General features: G+C 32.1%; 1 protein-coding gene across 1 annotated transcript in view; it reads left to right on the forward strand.

The window, feature by feature from the left end:
* LOC145277040 (protocadherin Fat 4-like) overlaps positions 1-21673 on the forward strand; it is a 1076063-nt gene that overhangs the window by 409131 nt on the left and 645259 nt on the right. The window contains exons 10-11 of the mRNA XM_080128674.1: positions 2417-2559; positions 12331-12510. Coding sequence (XP_079984800.1) covers positions 2417-2559; positions 12331-12510 — 323 coding nt within the window. The remainder of the gene's footprint in view (positions 1-2416; positions 2560-12330; positions 12511-21673) is intronic.

Consider the following 21673-nt stretch of genomic DNA (forward strand, 5'->3'; position numbering starts at 1 on the left):
TTTTCGTAACGGAAACAGACCATTGATATTTAATAAATACATGCCTATGGGGTAGATGTTTTGAAAATGTGTTTACGTTTATTTTTATTTAATTCTGTATAAATGTTTTGAAAATGTTTAATTCTGTATAAATGTTTAATTCTGTATAAATGTTTAATTCTGTATAAATGTTTTGAAAATGTTTATTATTATTTAATTCTGTATAACATTTCTCTTTTTCAGACTAAGGGATAAGAGGTGGGTGTAGTTTGCTTGAAGCATTGTATAGTATGCAGTTAAATAGAATTGTAGAAGAAAAAAACCTAACCATATACTACCCACAAGTTCCGAGCGATGATTTACTCTGGTATAGTTACTGCTCACACCATCACGTTTATCAAAGTCAAGTAAATATCTGACGAAGAGATCTTTCTCGAAATATTACGGACATACCACCAGACCGACTTTTCCATGTGACCACTGTGCAAATATAAATATACTGCGTATATGAAATAAGAATATGTTGTGTTAATAAATTTCTCACCTGCTTCAGCTTGTGTCTTTCCGTTACTTCTGCATTGTACCGCCTTTTACAATTCTATTTAACTGCATACTATACAATGCTTCAAGAAAACTACACCCACCTCTTATCTCTTAGTCTGAGTCAGACAAAGTTTGCCATAACCAAAAAATTATTTCGACTTTCTGAAAAACGTGGTATAGTCGGCTGCCAAATCAATTTCCTCAAACGTTGCCTAAAGCAATGCAATGTTGGCAACCTTCGTATCAAAGAATCAATCCTGATTGCCAAATTACATCCCAAGATTAATCGCCGACATGAATTAGGCTCATCATTCTTAACTTAATGCACACCATCCCACCATTGTATAATACAATTATAAAATAAGTAAACAAACAAAATAAAATAAAATAAAATAAAAAAATAAATCCAAAATTAAATTAAAATAAATCAAAATAAATAAACAAAATTACAAATAAGCAATCCCTATTCAAGATTATTACACATTAATAATAATAACAATGTTTCACAATTAAATAGCAAGCCTAAGATATATGAATTAGATGGTACGAACATGTGGGCTACACGGCCACATGTATATGACTCATGCAAATTTATAAGTTTATATGCCCCAATATAATCCAATTTATTTCTCCGAGTAAACCTAACAATATTAATCGCAAATAACAATAAGACATAATACACCAAAAACAGAAATCCAAGTTAACTCAAATAAATAAATACATTATAAAAAAAATTACTGAAACTCTCGAAATAACTTCTAACCACTTCGTCATAACACATTGCATATATAAATAAAGAATTATAGTTACTATATAATTGAATTAAAGATACAAGAATCCATAAATGAGTATATATACACTACATAAAGAATTAAATAAAATACCCTCAAAATGAGAATAATATCACTAAAATAAAATAAATAAGCAAACAAATAAATACATAAAAAGGTAATGCAACGTTATACATCTAACTGAGAAGAAATATCGTTAACGATTATCCCCCTTAGAACAATTCATCAAGTAGTCTCCCTTGACCAACCGATTTATTCTAAGCCTACGCTCCCTCCACCTCAAACAGAACGCAGAAACACAAACAACAAATAAATTAGTTAATAAATCTCCTCAATATAAACATAAACAACTATAAAATAAATAAATGAATAAATAAAATAAATAAATTAGAAATAAAAAGAAATAAAAGAAAAACAAACAAACTCAATCATATTAAATTAAAAAGCCACCAACAAGGTCCGGACAAATATTTAGCCCGATACTGTTACTGTTTACTGTTTACAACAACACGTTTTAAACAAAGATAAACTATTATAAAAAACAAAAAAAAACAAATAAATAAAATAAAATATAATAAAAAAATAATTTAGAAATATAAAAAAAGACTTGAGAAAAAAAAACACCCTACCCATATACTACCCACAAGTTCTGAGCGATGAGTTGCTGCGGTATAGTTACTGCTCACAACAGCACGTTTATCAAAGTCAAGTAAATATCTGACGAAGAGATCTTTCTCGAAATATTATATTACACGGACATACCACCAGACCGACTTTCCCAGGTGACCACTGTGCAAATATAAATATACTGCGTATATGAAATAAGAATATGTACACATTTATTTATAAGTTGTATTAATACATTTCTCGCCTGCTTCAGCTTGTGTCTTTCCGTTACTTCTGGATTGTACCGCCTTCTACAATTCTATTTGATTTCTCTTTCTGTTGCTTTCATGTGCACGTCGATATTTGTTTATATATTTATTTTGATTCAGTAAGTAAATTAACCTTATCAATTGCTGACACGAGTAACTGTACAAACTAATCACAAATTGCCAGCCTCTGGGTGTCTTTCCTTTTTAATTTCCTTTAATTCTTTACAGGAACTCCAACCAATTGGATTGATTACTTTCGCCTTCAAGAAGATAACGGTACACTTTGTCAGTTGAAGACACTTGAAATGATTCAAGGCAGAAGCCGATCATCTGAATTTATCTCTTTTCCAACTTATGTCCTCAATGTGGAAGTAAGTTCGAGGTTTATTATCTAAACACTTGAAGTTATATAAAATAAATACGCCTATACCAAACATGCATTTCAAATTAAATTGCACCAGACACATCTGAAGATATTAATTCGGAAAATCTATTATAAATAATGGAACTTGGAGAAGACGTGCCTTCACAAACGTCCAACAATAGTTTAATTATTTTGATATGAAAACTTTCTCATATTTTCTCGAAAGTTTCAAAATTAATTAAAATATTAATTTATACGTGGTGTCCAAGAACAAAACAGTATTATTTTACTTGTCATATTTAAATTGGAGTTGGAAAATGAATTTTTTGTATGCTAGAATTGAAATCCTGAAAATTTTATACTTACACTAGCGGAGAGGGGAGGTACCCGGCTTTACAGGGTCGTAAAATACGCTTAAGTATGATATTTTAATTTATCCAGATTTCGTATATATTATTATAGCGTCAAAAAAGTTTTTTTTAAGTATTTGTGTTACATCAGTTAGAATCGAAACCGAAGCATTCAAAGCTGGTGACGTTACCACTATACCAATATGTCACTCATATAAACTGATTAAAAATATACTAAGATGAATGTAAAAAATGAATAACTTTTTTTTACTTTTGACCCCTTTTTAATTCCTTAAAACATTTTTTAACCGGCTAAAGACCAATAAAAGAATGGTCCGTAAAAATCCAATAATATAAGGCTCCTTGCGCCGTTCTGCGAATTATAGAATTTTCGTGTTTTTATTCAATTTAACATGTTTATTCAGCTCGAAAAGCATACAGTGTTTATCGATGTATTGGAAAATTTAAAATGGCGGCCGACTCTCTCTTTAACACGGTAGGTTCGGAAAAAGATGTAATAAATAATAAACTAGACAAAATACTGTTAGAAATTTGCTCAATATATGTTACCGTAACATAACTTGACATATATTCGGTGGTTTTTTAATAGTATATTGTCTAGTTTATTATTTATAACACCTTTTCCCGAACTTACCGTGTTAAAGAGAGTCGGCCGCCATTTTGAATTTTCCAATACATCGGTAAACACTGGATGCTTTTCGAGCTGAATAAACATGTTAAATTGAAAAAAAAAAAACACGAAAATTATATCCAGTTTGGTAGAAAAGTAATTTATCTTGCCTTTGATAACATTTATTTGTTATATATTTGTTTTTTGACAACTTTTTCGAATATATGTGTACAGTAATACAAACCCTAATTTTTTGTTTTTTGGGGAAGAAAGCTACATTAAAATTCGATGTTTTATAATGCTTATATATGACATCCTATTTTCTTATAATAACTATCCACTTTATGTCGATCTTTACCGGCATGGGAAGGTCAGTAAATAGCCAAATTTGTTCTTTTTATATAAAAAGCAAGTTCTTAAAAGATTTGTAAATAAAATTTTGTATCTTTAAATATTTTTGTTTGTTTGCTCAATATATAAAAATGTAAACTTTTTTTATTTTGCATTTTATTTACAAATACGTTTTGTTATAAATACATCTTTAAAAATAAATTTTGTAAATAAAACTGTTATTAAATAAAACGTTATTTTCAAATAGTAAACTCCTAAATTAACACTCGTAGGGAGGCAGATAAATTTCAAACTTTTTCTTTTTTGTTTTTATAAAAAAATAAGTTATTTTAAAAAATGTTTTTCGTTTGTTTGCAAAAAACAAAAACCCCGCAAACTTTTATTTAATCTGAAAAGGAATAAATATATATATTATTTTTATTCTGTAAAGTGTACATAATTTAAAAATATCTTTTTAATAAAAAAGTTTTTGCGTATTATCCATTTCTGATTGATTATTTGTCTTTGTTATATATTTGAATATTTATTTGAATGCTTGTTTATTATTTGATTAAATATTTATTTATATATTCGAATTCCTTTACAGGATATTAAAAAAATACGTAAAATTTTTGAAGCAGCACCCCCACTAATCTCAGGCACGAGCCGCCACTGACTAATATATATATATATACTAATATATATATATATATATATATATATATATATATATATATATATATATATATATATATATATTAGTATATTTGGGCAGCATTTTTCTCATGCATGTTTTGTTAAATAGCAGGGATAATTTCTGCTTGTTTTTTTTTTCAATCAACTTTTCCCTTTTATCGTGTTCGGAGGTTCTTTTTAATGGAAAAAGACATTTACCATAGTCGCGAACGTTTTCGATATTCATGTGTTATCTTCAGGCGAATGATGAATATAATAGTCCATTTTTTTAATTTATTGAAAAGTGGATAAAAATCGTTTAAAATTATTACATAGTACTCCTGTAGCTTATGTCCCTGATAGTAGCCCCCTACATCAATGTAGCAATGTGCCTTGCTTGTGGTGAAAATGTGATAAAAGCAGTTAAGCGTGTCTTCCCTCTCATATTGAACCTGGTTGATGTTCGGTTTTTTAATGCGAATGAGTAGAGCTTCAATGATTGGGAGGCACAGATCACAATGAATCCCAATCATTGAAGATGATCAGTTCTTGAAGTTCTTGTCCACGTTAGACTTGAAGATTATCAGTTCTGGAAGTTCTTGTCCACGTTAGACTTGAAGATGACCAGTTCTTGATGCACCAATCCACTTAAGTAATACAATTTATCAAATTTCCACTCCTAACGATTTCTACGACAGTTTTCGATTGACTACTGTACACTCATTTACCCTTATCCTCGAGTGGCCTCCGGGCTTTGATAAGTGGTGAATCCTTTATAAAAAAACATCTTCAGTACGGGTGATACTAAGAATGCAATCACGAATTACTTAAGACTTCTACCCTGTCCTGGCTGACGGAAATAGAGCAAGCTACATAATAAAAGATTACGTTTTCAATTTCGTTTAAACTCTCGAGTTTGATGGTATGCAACTTAGGAAAATCCGAGATTAGATCAGGCAAAACATTGTGAGAATATCATTCCAGGATGAGAATATTAGTTCAACTAACACAAGAAATATAATATATGATTCCATATCTAAAGAATTCCGAAATGCTGTATCATAATGTGTGTATATATATATATATATATATATATATATATATATATATATATATATTATAAGGTAAAATTAAAAGCCAAGAACAATGCGAGATTTTTTTTATATAGAGTAAAATTAAATGCAAACAAAAGAAATAAAGTTCTTTTTTTTTTGTTGTTTGTTTTTTCTTTTTCACACAAATTTTAACTCTAAACAACAGTAATTTTTTTTCTGTTGTATTCAATGGTGATATAAATCTCAATATATTTCAGACTTATTAGTCCATTTTCAAGAAGAAGACAGCGGAAGAGTGTTCAAAATTGGAAAAGTAGCCGCCGAGTTTGCCACGTGATACCGCGAAATATAGAACAAAAAATGACGTTAGGAGAACGTTAAAATAAATCAGTTGATGTTTGAAATACTTGTTGCGTTTGTGAATCAAGGGAGATGACTATTCAAGCAAGGTTTTTTTTTGTTTTTTTTTTATAATTATTGTTTTTCTTATGTTTTAAACTTATATTATAAAAGCGGAGCTCAATTCCAGTCTATTGTTTAGTGTGGGAGTATTTTTTGAAATAATTAAAGATTCGAGGATACGAAGTTGACCTACGTTTCTTGAAGAAGCAAGAATGTTGATGTGAAAATCTGGTTCTGAATTAATGCAAGTGCGAATATGTTTATAGAACGACGAAGCAGTAGTGTTTAAGTGCTCTTTAATGCGGTGATGAAGCAATCTGGTAGTGCTTCCGATGTAAGATGCACTGCATTTAGCGCATTATAGGTCGTAAACAACGTGGTTCTTAAAGCATAAACCTGTGTGTGATATTGGGCAATTAGAGAGTGAACAAGGGGAAGGTGTGTGCGATGGATGTTTTCGGTTGAGCTGTTGTCTTAAAGTAGATCCAGTGTGGATGAGTTGAATGTTGAGCCCCTCGCTGCGGATGGCTTTTCGGATTGAAGATGAGATTTTGTCACTGAGGAAGGGTAGTTTTAGAAAACAATTGTTAGAGAAGGGTCGGGTGTTGCGTTTTTTCTTTTTAAGTGAGGATAGGATCGTATTAGGGTAGCCGTTTAGTGAGAGGGTCTGTAGGAAATTGTTAGTGTGTGTATGTTTGTCGGAGATGTTAGTGCATTTGTCTTGTATGCGTGAGATTTCGGCATGTGCGTAGTTTAGTTTGTCCTTGAGAGGTAGCGCAGATTTGAAATGTACGAAGAGGCGTTTGCTGGCGGGTTTTCTGTAGAATTCAGTGCATATGGCACCATTTTTTTTTTATTTGTATTTTAAAATCAAGTAGAGAAAGGGATCCCGAAGAGTCTGGGTGTTCTATAGTAAATTTTAAGTTTGAGTCGGCGTTATTGAATACAGACTCAACGATCTACCACACCATCTACTCAAACTATACAGATACCCATTTAGCCTAGACGTCGTTTCTTTATACACCTCCATTCCTGCACATCCAGCCATTAATCTCATGGCAGACATTATAGCATCTAAAAACCCACAATGCTTCGGAATTACTCCAGGAGATCTCTTACAACTCCTCCGTATTATAGTAGACAACACTTACTTTACTTTCCTACAAAACACGTTCAAACAAGTATCTGGACTACCCATGGGCTCCAGTCTATCCGGTATTCTTGCCATTGCTTATATGGACAAACTCGAAAGACACACCCTTAGTACCTGCTATTATTATCTCCTTTTTACTAGATATATCGATGACATTTTAATTATCACATACTCCCGCGAAGAAGCTATTAACATTTTCCACAAATTCAATAACGCCGACCCAAACTTAAAATTTGTGTGAAAAAGAAAAAACAAACAACAAAAAAAGAACTTTATTTCTTTTGTTTGCATTTAATTTTACTCTATATAAAAAAAAATCTCGCATTGTTCTTGGCTTTTAATTTTACCTTATAATTTTCTTCAACAATGCTTCAAGCAAACTACAACCTACTTATATATATATATATATATATATATTACATGATGTAATATATTGTTTTGTTTATAAATCTCCAAAACAGTGTTTCATGGTAAACAACTGATGATCCCTTAATTATTTCTGGCAGTATAGTGAATTCGAGAGAGTAAGTTGATGCAGTGATTGCAGATGATTGAATGATTTACTGACTAAATAGTTTTCTAACGAATGATAAAAAATATATTTTTTGTATAGTTTTAAAGGTTAAAATCTTCTAAGTCTATATATATATATATATATATATATATATATAAATATATATATATATATATATATATATATATATATATATATATATATATAGCATAAATATTCGAATAGAACCAAAATTTTCTGGTGGCCTACGAATGTTTTTGTCCACCGGAATTGTGTTGGACCTTTTTTTTTTATTATTACATTTTCACCCCAAGCAAGGCAAATTGCCACTTTGGTGTAGGGGGCTACTATCAGGGGCAACAACTACTGGGGTACTATGTAGGGATTTTGGCAGCAAGGTGTCGGTTCACGTTACACTTGAACTTCTGCACGTCAGTACTGTTGGGGGGGACCTGGAATGGAATTCCGGAGTCTAGCGGTTCTGGGGAAGAAACTATTGTAGTAAAAAGATCTTTTACATCTAGGGATCTCTACAGTGTGGGGGTGGGATTTAGCAGCCTGTCGGGTTTGTCGAGGGTGCTCACGTCGTGGGGGCACAAGTGATTGCAGTTCGTCAGAGCATTCGCCACTAAAATACTTGTAGAAAAGGCAGAGGGATGCAACATTTCGTCGATGGGACAGAGGCTGAAACTTATATGCCAGTTCAGGGCCTATCAGGTTTGCGACTCTCTTTTGAACCTTGTCAAGGAGCGAGAGACTAGTAGCAGATGCACCAGCCCAGATGTGGCAGCAATACTCCATACATGGGCGAATGGTGGCCTTATAGAGGTACAGGATACTTTCGGGTGTTAGTAGTTTTCTAGCACGGTAGAGAGAGCCCACCTTTCTTGCAGCGGCCCTGGCAATGCCTTCAATGTAATTGTTCCAACTCATGTTTCCTGTGAACGTTAGGCCAAGGAGTTTGAAAGATGGACTCTCAGATAAAGAGTCGTTGGCCATTGTTATGGGTGGTAGAGAGGGTTTCTTGTAATTATTGAATGAAACTAGTTTAGTCTTGGCAGCATTGAACGCGACCAACCACTTTTGTCCCCATTCCACTACAGATTGGAGGTCTTCCTCTAGTGTTTCTGCCATTTCTTTAGAAATGTGTTCATTCGTCTTCCTGTCGTGCCTGCCATAGAGTGTAGTGTCATCAGCATATATACCCATCTCAGAGGCAATGTTGTCGGGGAGGTCATTTATGAATATCAGGAACAATAGAGGTCCAAGGATAGAACCCTGGGGCACCCCCGCATTTATATCATATTGTTTAGATGTACGACCGTCGAGGACAACCTGGATTTTTCTCTTGCGAAAATATAAGTTCTGCGCAATCAATTAATATCCGTAAGTCAGTTGCTCCGCTTGGTTCTGTTGTCAACATCTTTTCTTGCTTCACTGTGTATGAGTTAAAGTTGAATCAGTCAATTGTGAAGAAAATATCTGTACGCAGTTTCATGGTTCAATACGTTTATTGTTTCATCGATCGGAAAGCATTGCAAGAATAATGATGTTAATAATTGTACCGAACCATCACGCACCGTCTATCTCGTTCAGTATTAAAAGTAAAACAAAAGTAGAATTTTTTAAATGAATATTTGCTTTTCTATCAAACACAATATTGATTTCATTGGAACTTTTTAAAATGCAACGACTGTTATAAAATATGTTCGATAATGTTGACGATTCATTTTAATATAGCTATTACATTGTTTTATTTTATTGGTCCGAATTGTACTTTGCGGTAGTCACATACGAAATGTATATACGTGACATTGTTTCTTATAATTATGTGTAACTTAGTTGAGGAATCTAAGTTACAACTATGATATGAAGGGCACACATATGTGTGTGTTCATATTCCCGCTAAAAAAATTGTCATTCGCATCGTATAGGCACCAACTCTGTATTGTTAGAAATGATTTCCCGGACAAAAACTATCGAAAAATTAGAAAATAACGTTAATTATTTCGTGTAGAAATGTCGTTTTGTTTGCATGGGGGTAGCTAAAAACATTGCTTTGGACATTTGGACATGGTTTGCAAATCACGCATGCGCGAACTGCCGTAATGTTCTTCCGTTTTAAAAAGCTAAGTTTACGACGTTATAATATCTGTGTCTTCCTTGGCAAGAACTGTTCGCTTACTAACTTTAGTTTTGCGAATTTACACCCAATACACGTCTATTTTTCTCATCTTTTTTTTTTCTTTTTTTCTTTTTTTTTGCTTACAAAATTTTGCTTTCGACTTCGCTTGTCTGATGCCACCAAAGTCCCGTTTTTACGACCGGACAACGCTTTCCCCCTCGTACCTGTTGTTCCGTTTTTTTACCACCGGGCCACTTTCCCCCTCCTCGCCCCACTTTGTCACAATTTTTTACGACCGGGCAACGCCGGGCATCCCATCCGCTAGTAAATCATGAAAGACAAACTGTCTTATCTTTCTTCAGTTCAGGGATTCTTTTAATATTTTCATTCGCAGATTTCATACAAATGAAAAGATAGAAAACTCGCAATTGTAATTGAGACTTATAATGCTGGTATATGTTAGAATCAGCTTACTCTAGCTTTATTCTGTTGTGCACCCTGGATTTCCTACTAAGCCCTACAAGGAGAGCGATTGCACATGTTATCTCGCGATTCGGTTACAACTTTTTGGATCTCTGCAGTTTACGGACCGTACTGGAATAATAACTTAACATTGGCAATAAAGCTTTGTAAACTTTTCTGTAATTTTAATTAAAAATTTAATAAATGAAAAGATAATATTAAAAAAATGGAAAATGACGAAGTAATTGCCGTTGTTGCACGAAACAGTGAGTTCGAGTTATTTTTTGTTTTGATCTTTTTTGCGATGTAGACTGCATACAACGTATGGGTCTCCTGTGTAAACGTGTGTATAAGGTGACACACTTTACAAACAAAAATGACAATTTATTTTTCAATTAGATTCATAACTAGGGTTATGACAACAGAATATTCTTTTCATTGTTTTGACTCTCGAGTCTATATGCGACACAATTAGACACAGTTAATCAACCAAGAACCACATCACTCTATATAAAACCATAAGATATCAACGGATACACACTTGAGAGTCAAAACAACGAAAAGAATATGTTGTTTTTCTAACTCACGATTTGTCAAGATGACGCATGAATTACACTTCTAAATTTCGAATCAAAATCCATATTTGATCAATACATTTATACGAAGCAAATCACGCCTGTTCTCAAAAACATCATTCCAACACTTTTATTATTTGTATTATTACTAGAACAATGAGTATGGCAATCTGGCACAATCACGTTGACACATCCGTTCTCGCCAGATCACCAATTTTAAACAACCATGAGCCTGGCCAGTACAAGATGGTTGATCATTTGGGAAGACTAGGCGTTGTATGTACTGCGCCGAGTTGTAAAATTTTCCAGGATGATACCTGGGGGCGCGTTTAACTCATTGGGAGAAATGCACCCCCGAATCAAGACGGACGGACAGCAACAAGAAACTACCGTCTTTACTTGTTTTCCAGACATTACCATGACTCTACAATTTGAATAATCGCAGTTGCTGCTGCTGGTAAAACAGTAGGACGAATGATGATGATGATGATGATGATGATGATGATGATGATGATGAGTATTATTATTATTATTATTAGTAGTAGTAGTAGTAGTAGTAGTACGATCTATACTCTACCTAATTAATACCGTTACAATAATTCTGGCGGTTCCCTATTACCACATTGGTAACGTTATCAAGACGTATGCACCAAATCCAAGAACTGCAATTCATCAAAGTATCACGAATTATAAGTCTTAACAATGCACATTTCATTAAACATGTAAAGAAAAAGCAGACGACAACTGATTTTACAAGTTAATTACAAATGTTTTAGTTAAGAATGTTAATATCTTAATTTGTAGAAGAGACATGTGTCAGCACAAAACAAAATATCAATTTTTTTCTACTTTTCCAATAAAATGAATGTTAAAATGTTTTTATAATGAGAGTAGATATTTGATTGCTACCCACCACAGCAATGAGTGACACCATTGGCGGAGAGTGGGATGCAAACAAGTTTCCCTAAAGAGGGTACACTCTTGCCTCGATAAAAATTGCCTGAGCATCCTTGTCAGCATTCTCCGGTCGGGATGCCCCAGGCAACAAGCAATAAACCTACCCCACCTGAAAGCCGAGTGGCAAGGCCTAAGAAAGTAGACTTCCTGAGTGATACCCATGCAGCGTACCTCAGTCCGACAGATATTAGGCCGGTTCCCGGCTTCGCACCTGTTGGGCTGAGTGTCAAGAACAGATTCTTGACGAGCACTTTTTACCCAGTTTTCAAGCCGCCAAAGCCGCATATATCAATATTTATTTCTACTCTTCCAATAAAATGTCAGTCTCATTTAAATTTCCTTGATTTTCGAAACTTTTGAGCTTCGAACCGATGTGATTTTAATGCGGAAAGTAACTATGGAATTTTCACGGGAGACCGACATGATTTCCAAATAACGCAAACAGTGAACAAATACGTGGAACTTTGATTTTAATCTCATATTCTGCACATGATTTTTTTCCTAATGTATTGAATACATATTCATGAAATATTTCTTTCATTTTCACAGGCGTATCAAGTAGATAATCCAACGAGAAAACACACGGCGAAACTAACGATAAAAATCAACAACCAAAATATACACGCGCCAATATTTAGCCAGAAACTTTACCGCGCAAACATAAATGAATACCCGGATCTGAAGAGAGGAGAAAAGGTCATTCAGGTCATTGCTACAGATGATGACTATGTAAGTTTTTTTTGTTTGTTTTTCAATTATATTTCTCTAAATTATATAGAATTGTGTTAAATATGATTGTATAATATGTTTTGGCTAATCACTATTAAATGAGCATTATAATAAAAAACAAGATTTTCTGTTGTTCACAGTTTATATTATATTATATTATATCATGTTATATTATATCATATTATATTATATTATATTATATATTATATTATATCATATTATATCTTATCATATTATATCATATTATATCATGTATTACATTATATCATATTGTATTATATTATATTATATAATATCACATTATATTATTTCATATTATATCATATTATATTATATTGTATCATATTATATTATATCATATTATATCATATTATATTATATTACATTATGTCAAAGTGTATTATATTTTATCATATTATATTATATCATATTATATAATATTATATTATATAATATTATATTGTATCATATAATATCATGTTATATCATATCATATTATATCATATCATATTATATTGTATTATATCATATTGTATTATATTATATCATATTATATTATATCATACCATATTATATCATATCATATTATATTATATCATATTATATCATATTATATTATATTATATAAATTTATATTATATTATATTATATCATATTATATTATATTACATCATATTATACTATATAATATTATATTATATCATATCATATCATATCATATATTATATCATATTATATCATATTATATCATATTATATCATATCATATATTATATTATATCATATTGAATTATAATATATTATATAATATCATATTATATCATATCATATTATATTATATTATAGTGTATCATATTATATTATATCATATTATATCATATTATATTATGTCATATTATATTATATTATATCCTATTATATTATATCATATTATATCATATTATATTATATAATATTATATTATACCATATTATATCATATTATATAATATTATATCATATCATATTATATCATATCATATTATATTATATTATATCATATCAATTTATATTATATTATATTATATCATATTATATTATATTACATCATATTATACTATATAATATTATATTATATCATATCATATTATATCATATTTTATCATATTATATTATATTATTTCATATTATATTATATTATATCATATTATATTATATTATATAATTTTATATTATATCATATCATATTATATTATATTACATCATATTATACTATATAATATTATATTATATTATATCATATTATATTATATCATATTATATCATATTATATTATATTATATTATATTACATCATATTATACTATATAATATTATATTATATTATAGCTGAGAATTGTTTTATCTTATCGCTGTTGTTGATTATACAGCTCTAAGTCTACAAGATAGGAGTGAAATAGGCTGTGGTATTTACAAATTTGTAATTTTTAAGGACTCCTTTCATAGGTGGGATCAATACCTGATTTTTGTGTTGGCATTACATTGTGGCGTCCTACGAACCGATATCATGACACTACACTGTCTATGACGTCAGCACCATCTTATCCTTGCTCTTTTCACCACCCAAATTCATCTTTTATTATAGTTTGTATGATTTATCTTGCTCCATAGCCAATAAGATGTTTTTTGTCTGCTAGTTTCATGGGGATCTTTAATGTATTTCTTCAGTTCGTAGTTGTTAGAATAAAATCAAGGTCGAAATAGGTTCCCATCCGTTCGTTCCACATTTACCATATGTCAGAATGGCCAGATGATTGAATTCGACTATCTATATTGGCATGCCTTACGAACTGTAATTACGCATCTGACATTTTTTTCATTTAAAATATATTGCTAATCTGGTGTATATTCTAGTATTAATCACTGGTTTTAATTGTCGTTTTAAGTGCAATAGTTTTTACGGTTCCAGATTGTAAGAACGATTAGGGGGAATGTTTTGAGTGAATGTGTGAGAACAAAAGGAATATTAAATGATAAACACGAGTGAAATAAGCAAATCAAAATCATAAATTAAAACAAATAACGTCCATTCGAAAATGGACGTTTACATAGATATCAACACATAGAAAATTTGTTAATATTTTTAGAGTTCTTATAGAATAAGGGGGATTCCCTAACTAAGATATCTCAGAAGTGTTTATCGATCATTTAAGGGGTGTGAATTTTTCAGTCGATCAAAAACTTGTAGTTAAAACTTTCATCTAATTTAAAAAATTATATTCGCTTAAAATTTATTAATGAGTTGTTAATGTTCACTTGTTTGCACTCTAGAAAGAAAGTTCAGTGAAAAAAAGAACTATTTAAAATTAATAACTTTATACATGTGTTTTTGGTGAGCAGACGATAACTAAAAAGTTAATGAGGTGTGTCTATATTTGTTCGTTTGTGTCTGTGTATGTATACTCCGTCTGAATTTGTGAATGGGTTAGTTGAGATAGTACTAAAAGGGGCAAAGGAGGACTAAAGCAACGTAAATCTTAGGTATGTCGCAGATTCCGGCTTAACTGTTAATTGAAGAGAAATTTGTTTTTTATCTTTTCAGCGTGGATCAAAATAGCAATTCTAACAAATTCAGAGAAATGCTTCTCATTGGCTTGGATTGTTGATTTGCTTTTCATTAATCCAGGCGAGTGTACATGCATCGAACCAATTGTGTCAAAACGAATTTAAGCAATTTTCATTTTCAAAGCCGAAAAGAAAACTTTGTGGATTCCCTACGTTTTTGTTTTGATTATGTTTTTCAGTATTTTTTCATTACGTCACTGAATTTTCCAGTTTGTCGACGCGTGAATATTTTCTTTATTTTTGTTACTATTGAAAAGTTTATTTCATTTGTTTTTCATAATTGTAATTATCTTTGACGCGTTTGTAGGAAGAAAACAGCACGTGCTGTCTCCGAGGCTTGGCTTATTACTGTTTCCAATTTAATACGAATAAGCCGAAACTATTGATTGTTAGCGAATATCTTCGGAGAATTGCACACGTGCTTAGGCAGTTGTTATATAAGTTGCGAAGCGCAATTCATGTGGCTCAATGCAATAATTGGCTGGATGATTAAAATGTTGTTTCAAGCTATGTGTAGAGTTAGAGATGCTTCGTGTTAAGAAACGCTTGTACATCATTGAGAAGCGGTTTTGTGTGTAACTATCTTCCTGAGTTGGTTTGAAATGAAGAAGAAAAAAACGATAACTAGAGTTCTATATAAACATAAAAACATCTAGTCTAAAATTAAATAAACTTTATTTAACAGTATCATTTGCATTCTTCGAACTACTGTTCTCATCTTGAGTGCAATTTTTACAAAATTTCAATATTGATTTTATATGTCGGGTCTTTCGGCTTGTTCGGAAATAAAACTTCTCTAATGTATTTGTGAAGTTAGACTGTGTAAGGTGTTAACTTTGGTCAACATCGCATGTTCCTTCTTTCATCAAGTTTAGTCCGTTTACTTGAAGAAGATATTCCGATTCCAAACCTATTTAAGAACACTACCAGGCGCATAAATTACCTTCGTGTTAAATTTCATAAAAATCGGCCCAGTTGTTTTCGAGACCACATGGAACGAACTCACGTGCGAGCATGCACACGGAAAAAGTTACCTTTATATAATAGTGGCAATACAATCTATATATCTATAAAAGTGAAAATGTCTCTGTGTGTGTGTGTCTGTCTGTGTAAACTTCCCTACCAAATAACTCTGTTAATTTTCGGTCTACAGACTCGAGATTTGACATTCGGTGTAGTGAGATTTGCGAAAATCTTTTTAATCTGTTTTCGGCTAGAAATTTGGTTGTAAGGGTCAAAATTCAACGATTTGACCTTTGAGAACTCTACCAAACTCCTCCGCTAATTTTAGGTTTAAACACTTGAAATTTAAGATATAGGTTACTTAGACATGGATCTAACTTTATAATTTGATTTGAGTCCAAAATTAATGATTTTTTTCAAAATTAAAAACAAAACCTTAAACTTACAAAGTCATTAATTTAAACTTTACTCAGTGCTTTGAAAATGGTCACGTCGTTAATATAATGGAAATTTTTACACCTCACAAATTACCGTTGTCTCCACAATTTATATTTATTTTTTTATATTTTTGCTTTTATTTTGTAATATGTGAAATTAGTCTGTAACTTGTATCGTAAAAAGATAAAACTTTTAGAATAGTACGGTCTTATTATTTTATATATATATATATATATATATATATATATATATATATATATATATATATATATATATATATATATATATACAGTACCAAGCAAAAGTATTGGATACATTACATTTTTCTTCATAACTTTAATTAGGATTCAAGATTTTACCTAAAATTTGGTCAGTATATTCCTATTACTATTCTAAATTATATTTGGAGTAGTAATTACAAAATCAAAGTTTAGAAAGTTTATATTTAAGGAAAAATATGAATTAACAAACGCAAAAGTAATGGATATACTTTTAAAAAATTCTTTTTCTGAAATAAATTTAAATGACTTTTGCTTAGCATGTTGCAATAATGCAAACAAGTTATCATTGACCAATCAGAGAGCTTAACATTAAAATAATTTTATAAAATTCTTCAAGTTTGGGCTCACTCCTTCAAAGTCAACCAGTTCATTTATAAAAATGCCTAAAACTAAAAGTTGTCAATAGACATTCGTCAAAAAATCATTGATAAGCACAAAGAAGGAAAAATGTATCGATTAATATCAAAGGAACTTAATCTACCATTAAGTACAATTGGAAACGTTATTAGAAAGTTTAAACACCCTGGGGAAGCTGTTGCAAATCTTCCAAGTTGTGGTCGGTCAAGGGAATTAAACGAAAAAAATCAAGGTGGTAAGCAGAAAGGTACAAAAAAAACTTTTCTTACTCGTGGTGAAATTCAAACCGACCTCAGAGACGCTGGGATTAATATAAGCAAGGATACAATCAATAGAGTAGAGTAGGTTTTGTATCAAGGTCCCCAGGAAAAGTTATATTATTGAAGCTTAAACATGTCAGATCACGTTTGATTTATGTTAAAACCCCAAGAATTTTAGAACAAGGTAATCTGGTCAGACGATAAGAAATTCGAAATCTTTGGAAGAAACTCAGCAACGCATGTATGGCGTAAAAATGGCACCGCCTATAACAAAAAGAATACCATTCCTACTGTAAAGTTTAGCGGTGGTTCGATTATAGTATAGGGGTGTTTTTCATCCAAAGGTACTGGTGAACTAGAAATAATCAATGGTAGAATGAATGGACGTATGTACAAGGTGATTTTGGAGAAAAACCTCCGGAAATCTGCTGATTTGTTGGGACATAATAGAAATTCCGTGTTTCAGCAGAACAATGATCCCAAGCATACTGTCAAACTAACCAAAGAATGGCTTAGAAATAACGGAATTGACGTTCTTATTTGGGCCAGTCAGTTTCCAGACCTCAACCCAATTGAAAATTTGTGGAAAATATTGAAGATCAATGTTCACAAGAGGAATCCACAAAATATTCAACAACTAGAACAGTTCTGCAAAGAAGAATGGCGCAAAATACCTGCATATCTTTGCAAAAACATGTGTGCAACTAAAGAAAGCGATTGGAAGCTGTTGAACGCAATAAAGGCTATGCAACCAAATATTAAATCAATGTATCCAATACTTTTGCGTTAGTTGATTTATATTTTTCCTTTAATATAAACTTTCTAAACTTTAATTTTGTAATTACTACACAAAATGTTAGGATAGTTATAGGAATATTTACAGTAGGAATGACCAAATTTTATGTAAAATCTATAACCCTAATTAAAATTATGAAGAAAAATGTAATGTATCCAATACTTTTGTGTGGCACTGTATATATATAGTGGTTATCTGTAAGACGCCAACAGTGAGAAAAGAAAAATAATGATCACTTACATTAACTGAAACTACAAAACCACGCGGGAATTCTGAGAGGATGTAAATAGAAGGGATAGCACCATCCAGATTTCGATTGAAAAATTAAGAGGAGTGCTGGAATTCTGTGGAGCGTATTGTCATTCAAACACCAAGAAGCATACTGATCATCCCATAGTAAATGGCTAGTCCGATAATGCAAAGTAAATTGCGATGGTGATGGAGAATAGTGGAGAGAACTGATTGTCCGTGGAGACCGAAATCGAGGTGTAGTATCTGCTTTTTCCTTAGACAAGGAAGTAGAATCATTTTTGACTGATTATTTTTTATTTCCAATCCAGAGTGTCACTTAATAGGGATATGGATATCTCTCACATAAAAACTGACCTTGTGCCAAACTTTGTCATCGTGATGGGGCATGTTACTAGGAACTCAAAACTCACCGTAGGTAGAAAATAATGTGTATGGAGTTATTAAAACGAACGTGAAAATAATATAAGGGACTATAGAGATTAGAAGGACGAACTCCGCTGCTCAAAGCAAGTGCAATAATTGAAAACAAGCGTTACGAATGAAAAGTTCAGAGAAAAGCAGAACAGCAATATCTGCACGGCCAATCTCCCTTAGGAACACAGAAAGTTCAAGCACGAATCAGCGGTTTGATTAATGGTTTCTGAATTTCTGCTAAAGATCAAGGCCGACTCAGCGGCGATTATAAGTTAAAATACGGTGAAATGAAACAGATCGCAATGTTGATTACCTGGTAAATATTATAATATGAGTTGATCATGTAGTTTTGGGGCGTGTCACTACTCATATTAAAAATATGAGATAAGACAGGATATTGATAAGAATGTAATGACTTATGATCTTCATTCATAGATCAATTGTATAAGTACAACAAAATACATGCCACAACATTGCAGTGCCTTTAAGGAAGTCGATAAAAATATGGAGAAAACCGTACAAAAATATACAAGATGCTTTAAATAAGTTTTTAAATCGTCGGAAACTCTTGAAAAGGCAATATGTTATTGCTATACATATTATGAGATGACTGAATGATTTTTATGAGTGAGGTTCAAATAAACAGCTATAGCAGGAATTCAAATACGCCCTACTAAAACCTGATTATCACAGCTGGTGAATTTAAAAAATGCAATTCGAACATGAGGACACTTTCGAAAACTATATGCAATAAAATTCTGTTTTAAACTTGGAAAAATGCCACAGAAGCATAGTGAATACTTCAGACTACATTAGCATCTTTCATGAATCGAGTATACGGTTTTGAGTGGCATAAGAGATTCAAAGGAGGCAGGGGGTCTCTAAAAAATGAAGAGGTTTGGGAAAAGTAAGGAAGTCAGAAGACCAGAGTTTATTGGCCAAATAAAGAATTTTATGAATAAGAACCGTCGTGTGTCTATAGAGAAAATAAGTGCACAGTCTGATGTCAGTGTGGGAACTGTAAACACACACAATTATTCGCGAGAAACTGAGGATGCGGAAGATTTGCGCGAATTCCATCTTTGTCACAGAATATTTTATCAAGATGGGCATCAAGACAGTTCCCCACCCTCCCTATAGTCCAGACCTTGCTCCATGTGACTTTTGGTTATTTTCTAAGCTCAAGAAAAAACTTACAAGGGGTCGTTATGATGTTATATAATGGGGTGTCATAAAGGGAATTATGTCAAGAAGGAGATTCGTGTACGTGATCGTCTAGTTTCTAATCTTATTGTTCATGTCTTCGTGGGTGTGTTTTTGTGTACATGCATTTCTTAACATACCTTTTCATTCATGTGTCGTCGGTTGTTCCTCTGGTTTCATTGTCTCTTGGAGGGGAGCTGGCCTGTTGGATGAAGAATTCACTCCAAGATGATAATTAAGGTTTTATGTTTTTATTCACCTTCCAAAGGTCGACACAGAATGGAGGTGAACCTTGCTTGTTTGATGATACACGTCAGCGTCCTCCCCAGCCCAGGGGGGGACAGCTGAAAAGCCGTCTGTCTTCTTCAACACCCGAAAACCAACTGCCAAGAAAGAATCAGCTAACCTCATCACATGACACCACGTCATCTGGTCAGCTGACCCTTCTTTTGCAAACGTGTCCACTGTCCACGTTATTCTCCGCTCTCTCTTTCCCTCCCTCTCCCTCTCTCTATTCTCTAATAGAGACACAGAGAGAGAAAATAGAAAGAGTAAGAAAGCCAGAGAGGGGGGAGAGATGCTCTTTAACAATGAGATAATTGAGGAGCTTAAAGAAGAGGACCCCCATTGGGCCTTCAAAAAGTTGTTACGGTACAACAAGTGCATTGCAGCCGGAGGAGATTACTGCAAATAGGACTAGAGTTTTATGCACGTACTATCAATAGAAGTGCCCTTTTTTGTATCGCTTTGATTATTCAGACTACTTTCATGTATTAGTACAACGTTTCGGTCGATGTAACCTCCGAATTTTTTCACGTGTATCTTGTCGAAATCGGGGATCCATAAACATGCTTTTAAATCGGTACGGACCCGAATTAATATTAAAATAAAAACATCTCAAAAACTATACTAGACACTGACAAGAATGATGCCTCCTGTTCGGGTAACGACGCTGAAGATATAAATAACGATCAAGGCAAAATCACTAAACGGTACTGGTATCGAAATTGTCAGATGGTACTCAAGTCAGATTCTTTTTATGACTTTTGAAATCATTACTGTGTATTGCAGAGTAATCAAAAGGGAATTGACTCTATAATAAGAAATAAGAAATCTGTATGAATTAAATTATATTTATGCGTATTTTACTACTGGGCAACGCCGGGTGGCTTCCTAGTTATTAGTAAGCTGTAATTTCTACGTCATATCCTGTCCTATTTCATTCATGAAATGTATGTACTTTGAATAGTAAGGCATGCTAAATCTCTTTTTTTTTTAATATTATCTCCCATAGTCTTTTGAGTGTATTAAAATTTTTCGAAAAATATTTCATTTCCAATATCGACACGGATTTGTGTTTGTATTATTTATGTGTTGATGCTTTCATACTTTTTTCTATTTATTTTATGTAAGCCTACGGCATTCATGTACAATGTAGTTAAGTGTATCTTCTTTTTGTTCACGTAGTCTACATTTTTGTTTTCATGAGTAATGTCTCTATTTGTTTTATGTAGTATGTTCTACCTATTATTTTAGTTATTCGGTCTACTGTTCTTATCTTGAGTGTTACTTTCAAAACGTCCCGGTCAATATAACCT

The sequence above is a fragment of the Euprymna scolopes genome, chromosome 5 (genome assembly GCF_053919585.1).
Source record: "Euprymna scolopes isolate OS-2025 chromosome 5, ASM5391958v1, whole genome shotgun sequence".
Lineage (NCBI taxonomy): Eukaryota > Metazoa > Mollusca > Cephalopoda > Sepiida > Sepiolidae > Euprymna > Euprymna scolopes.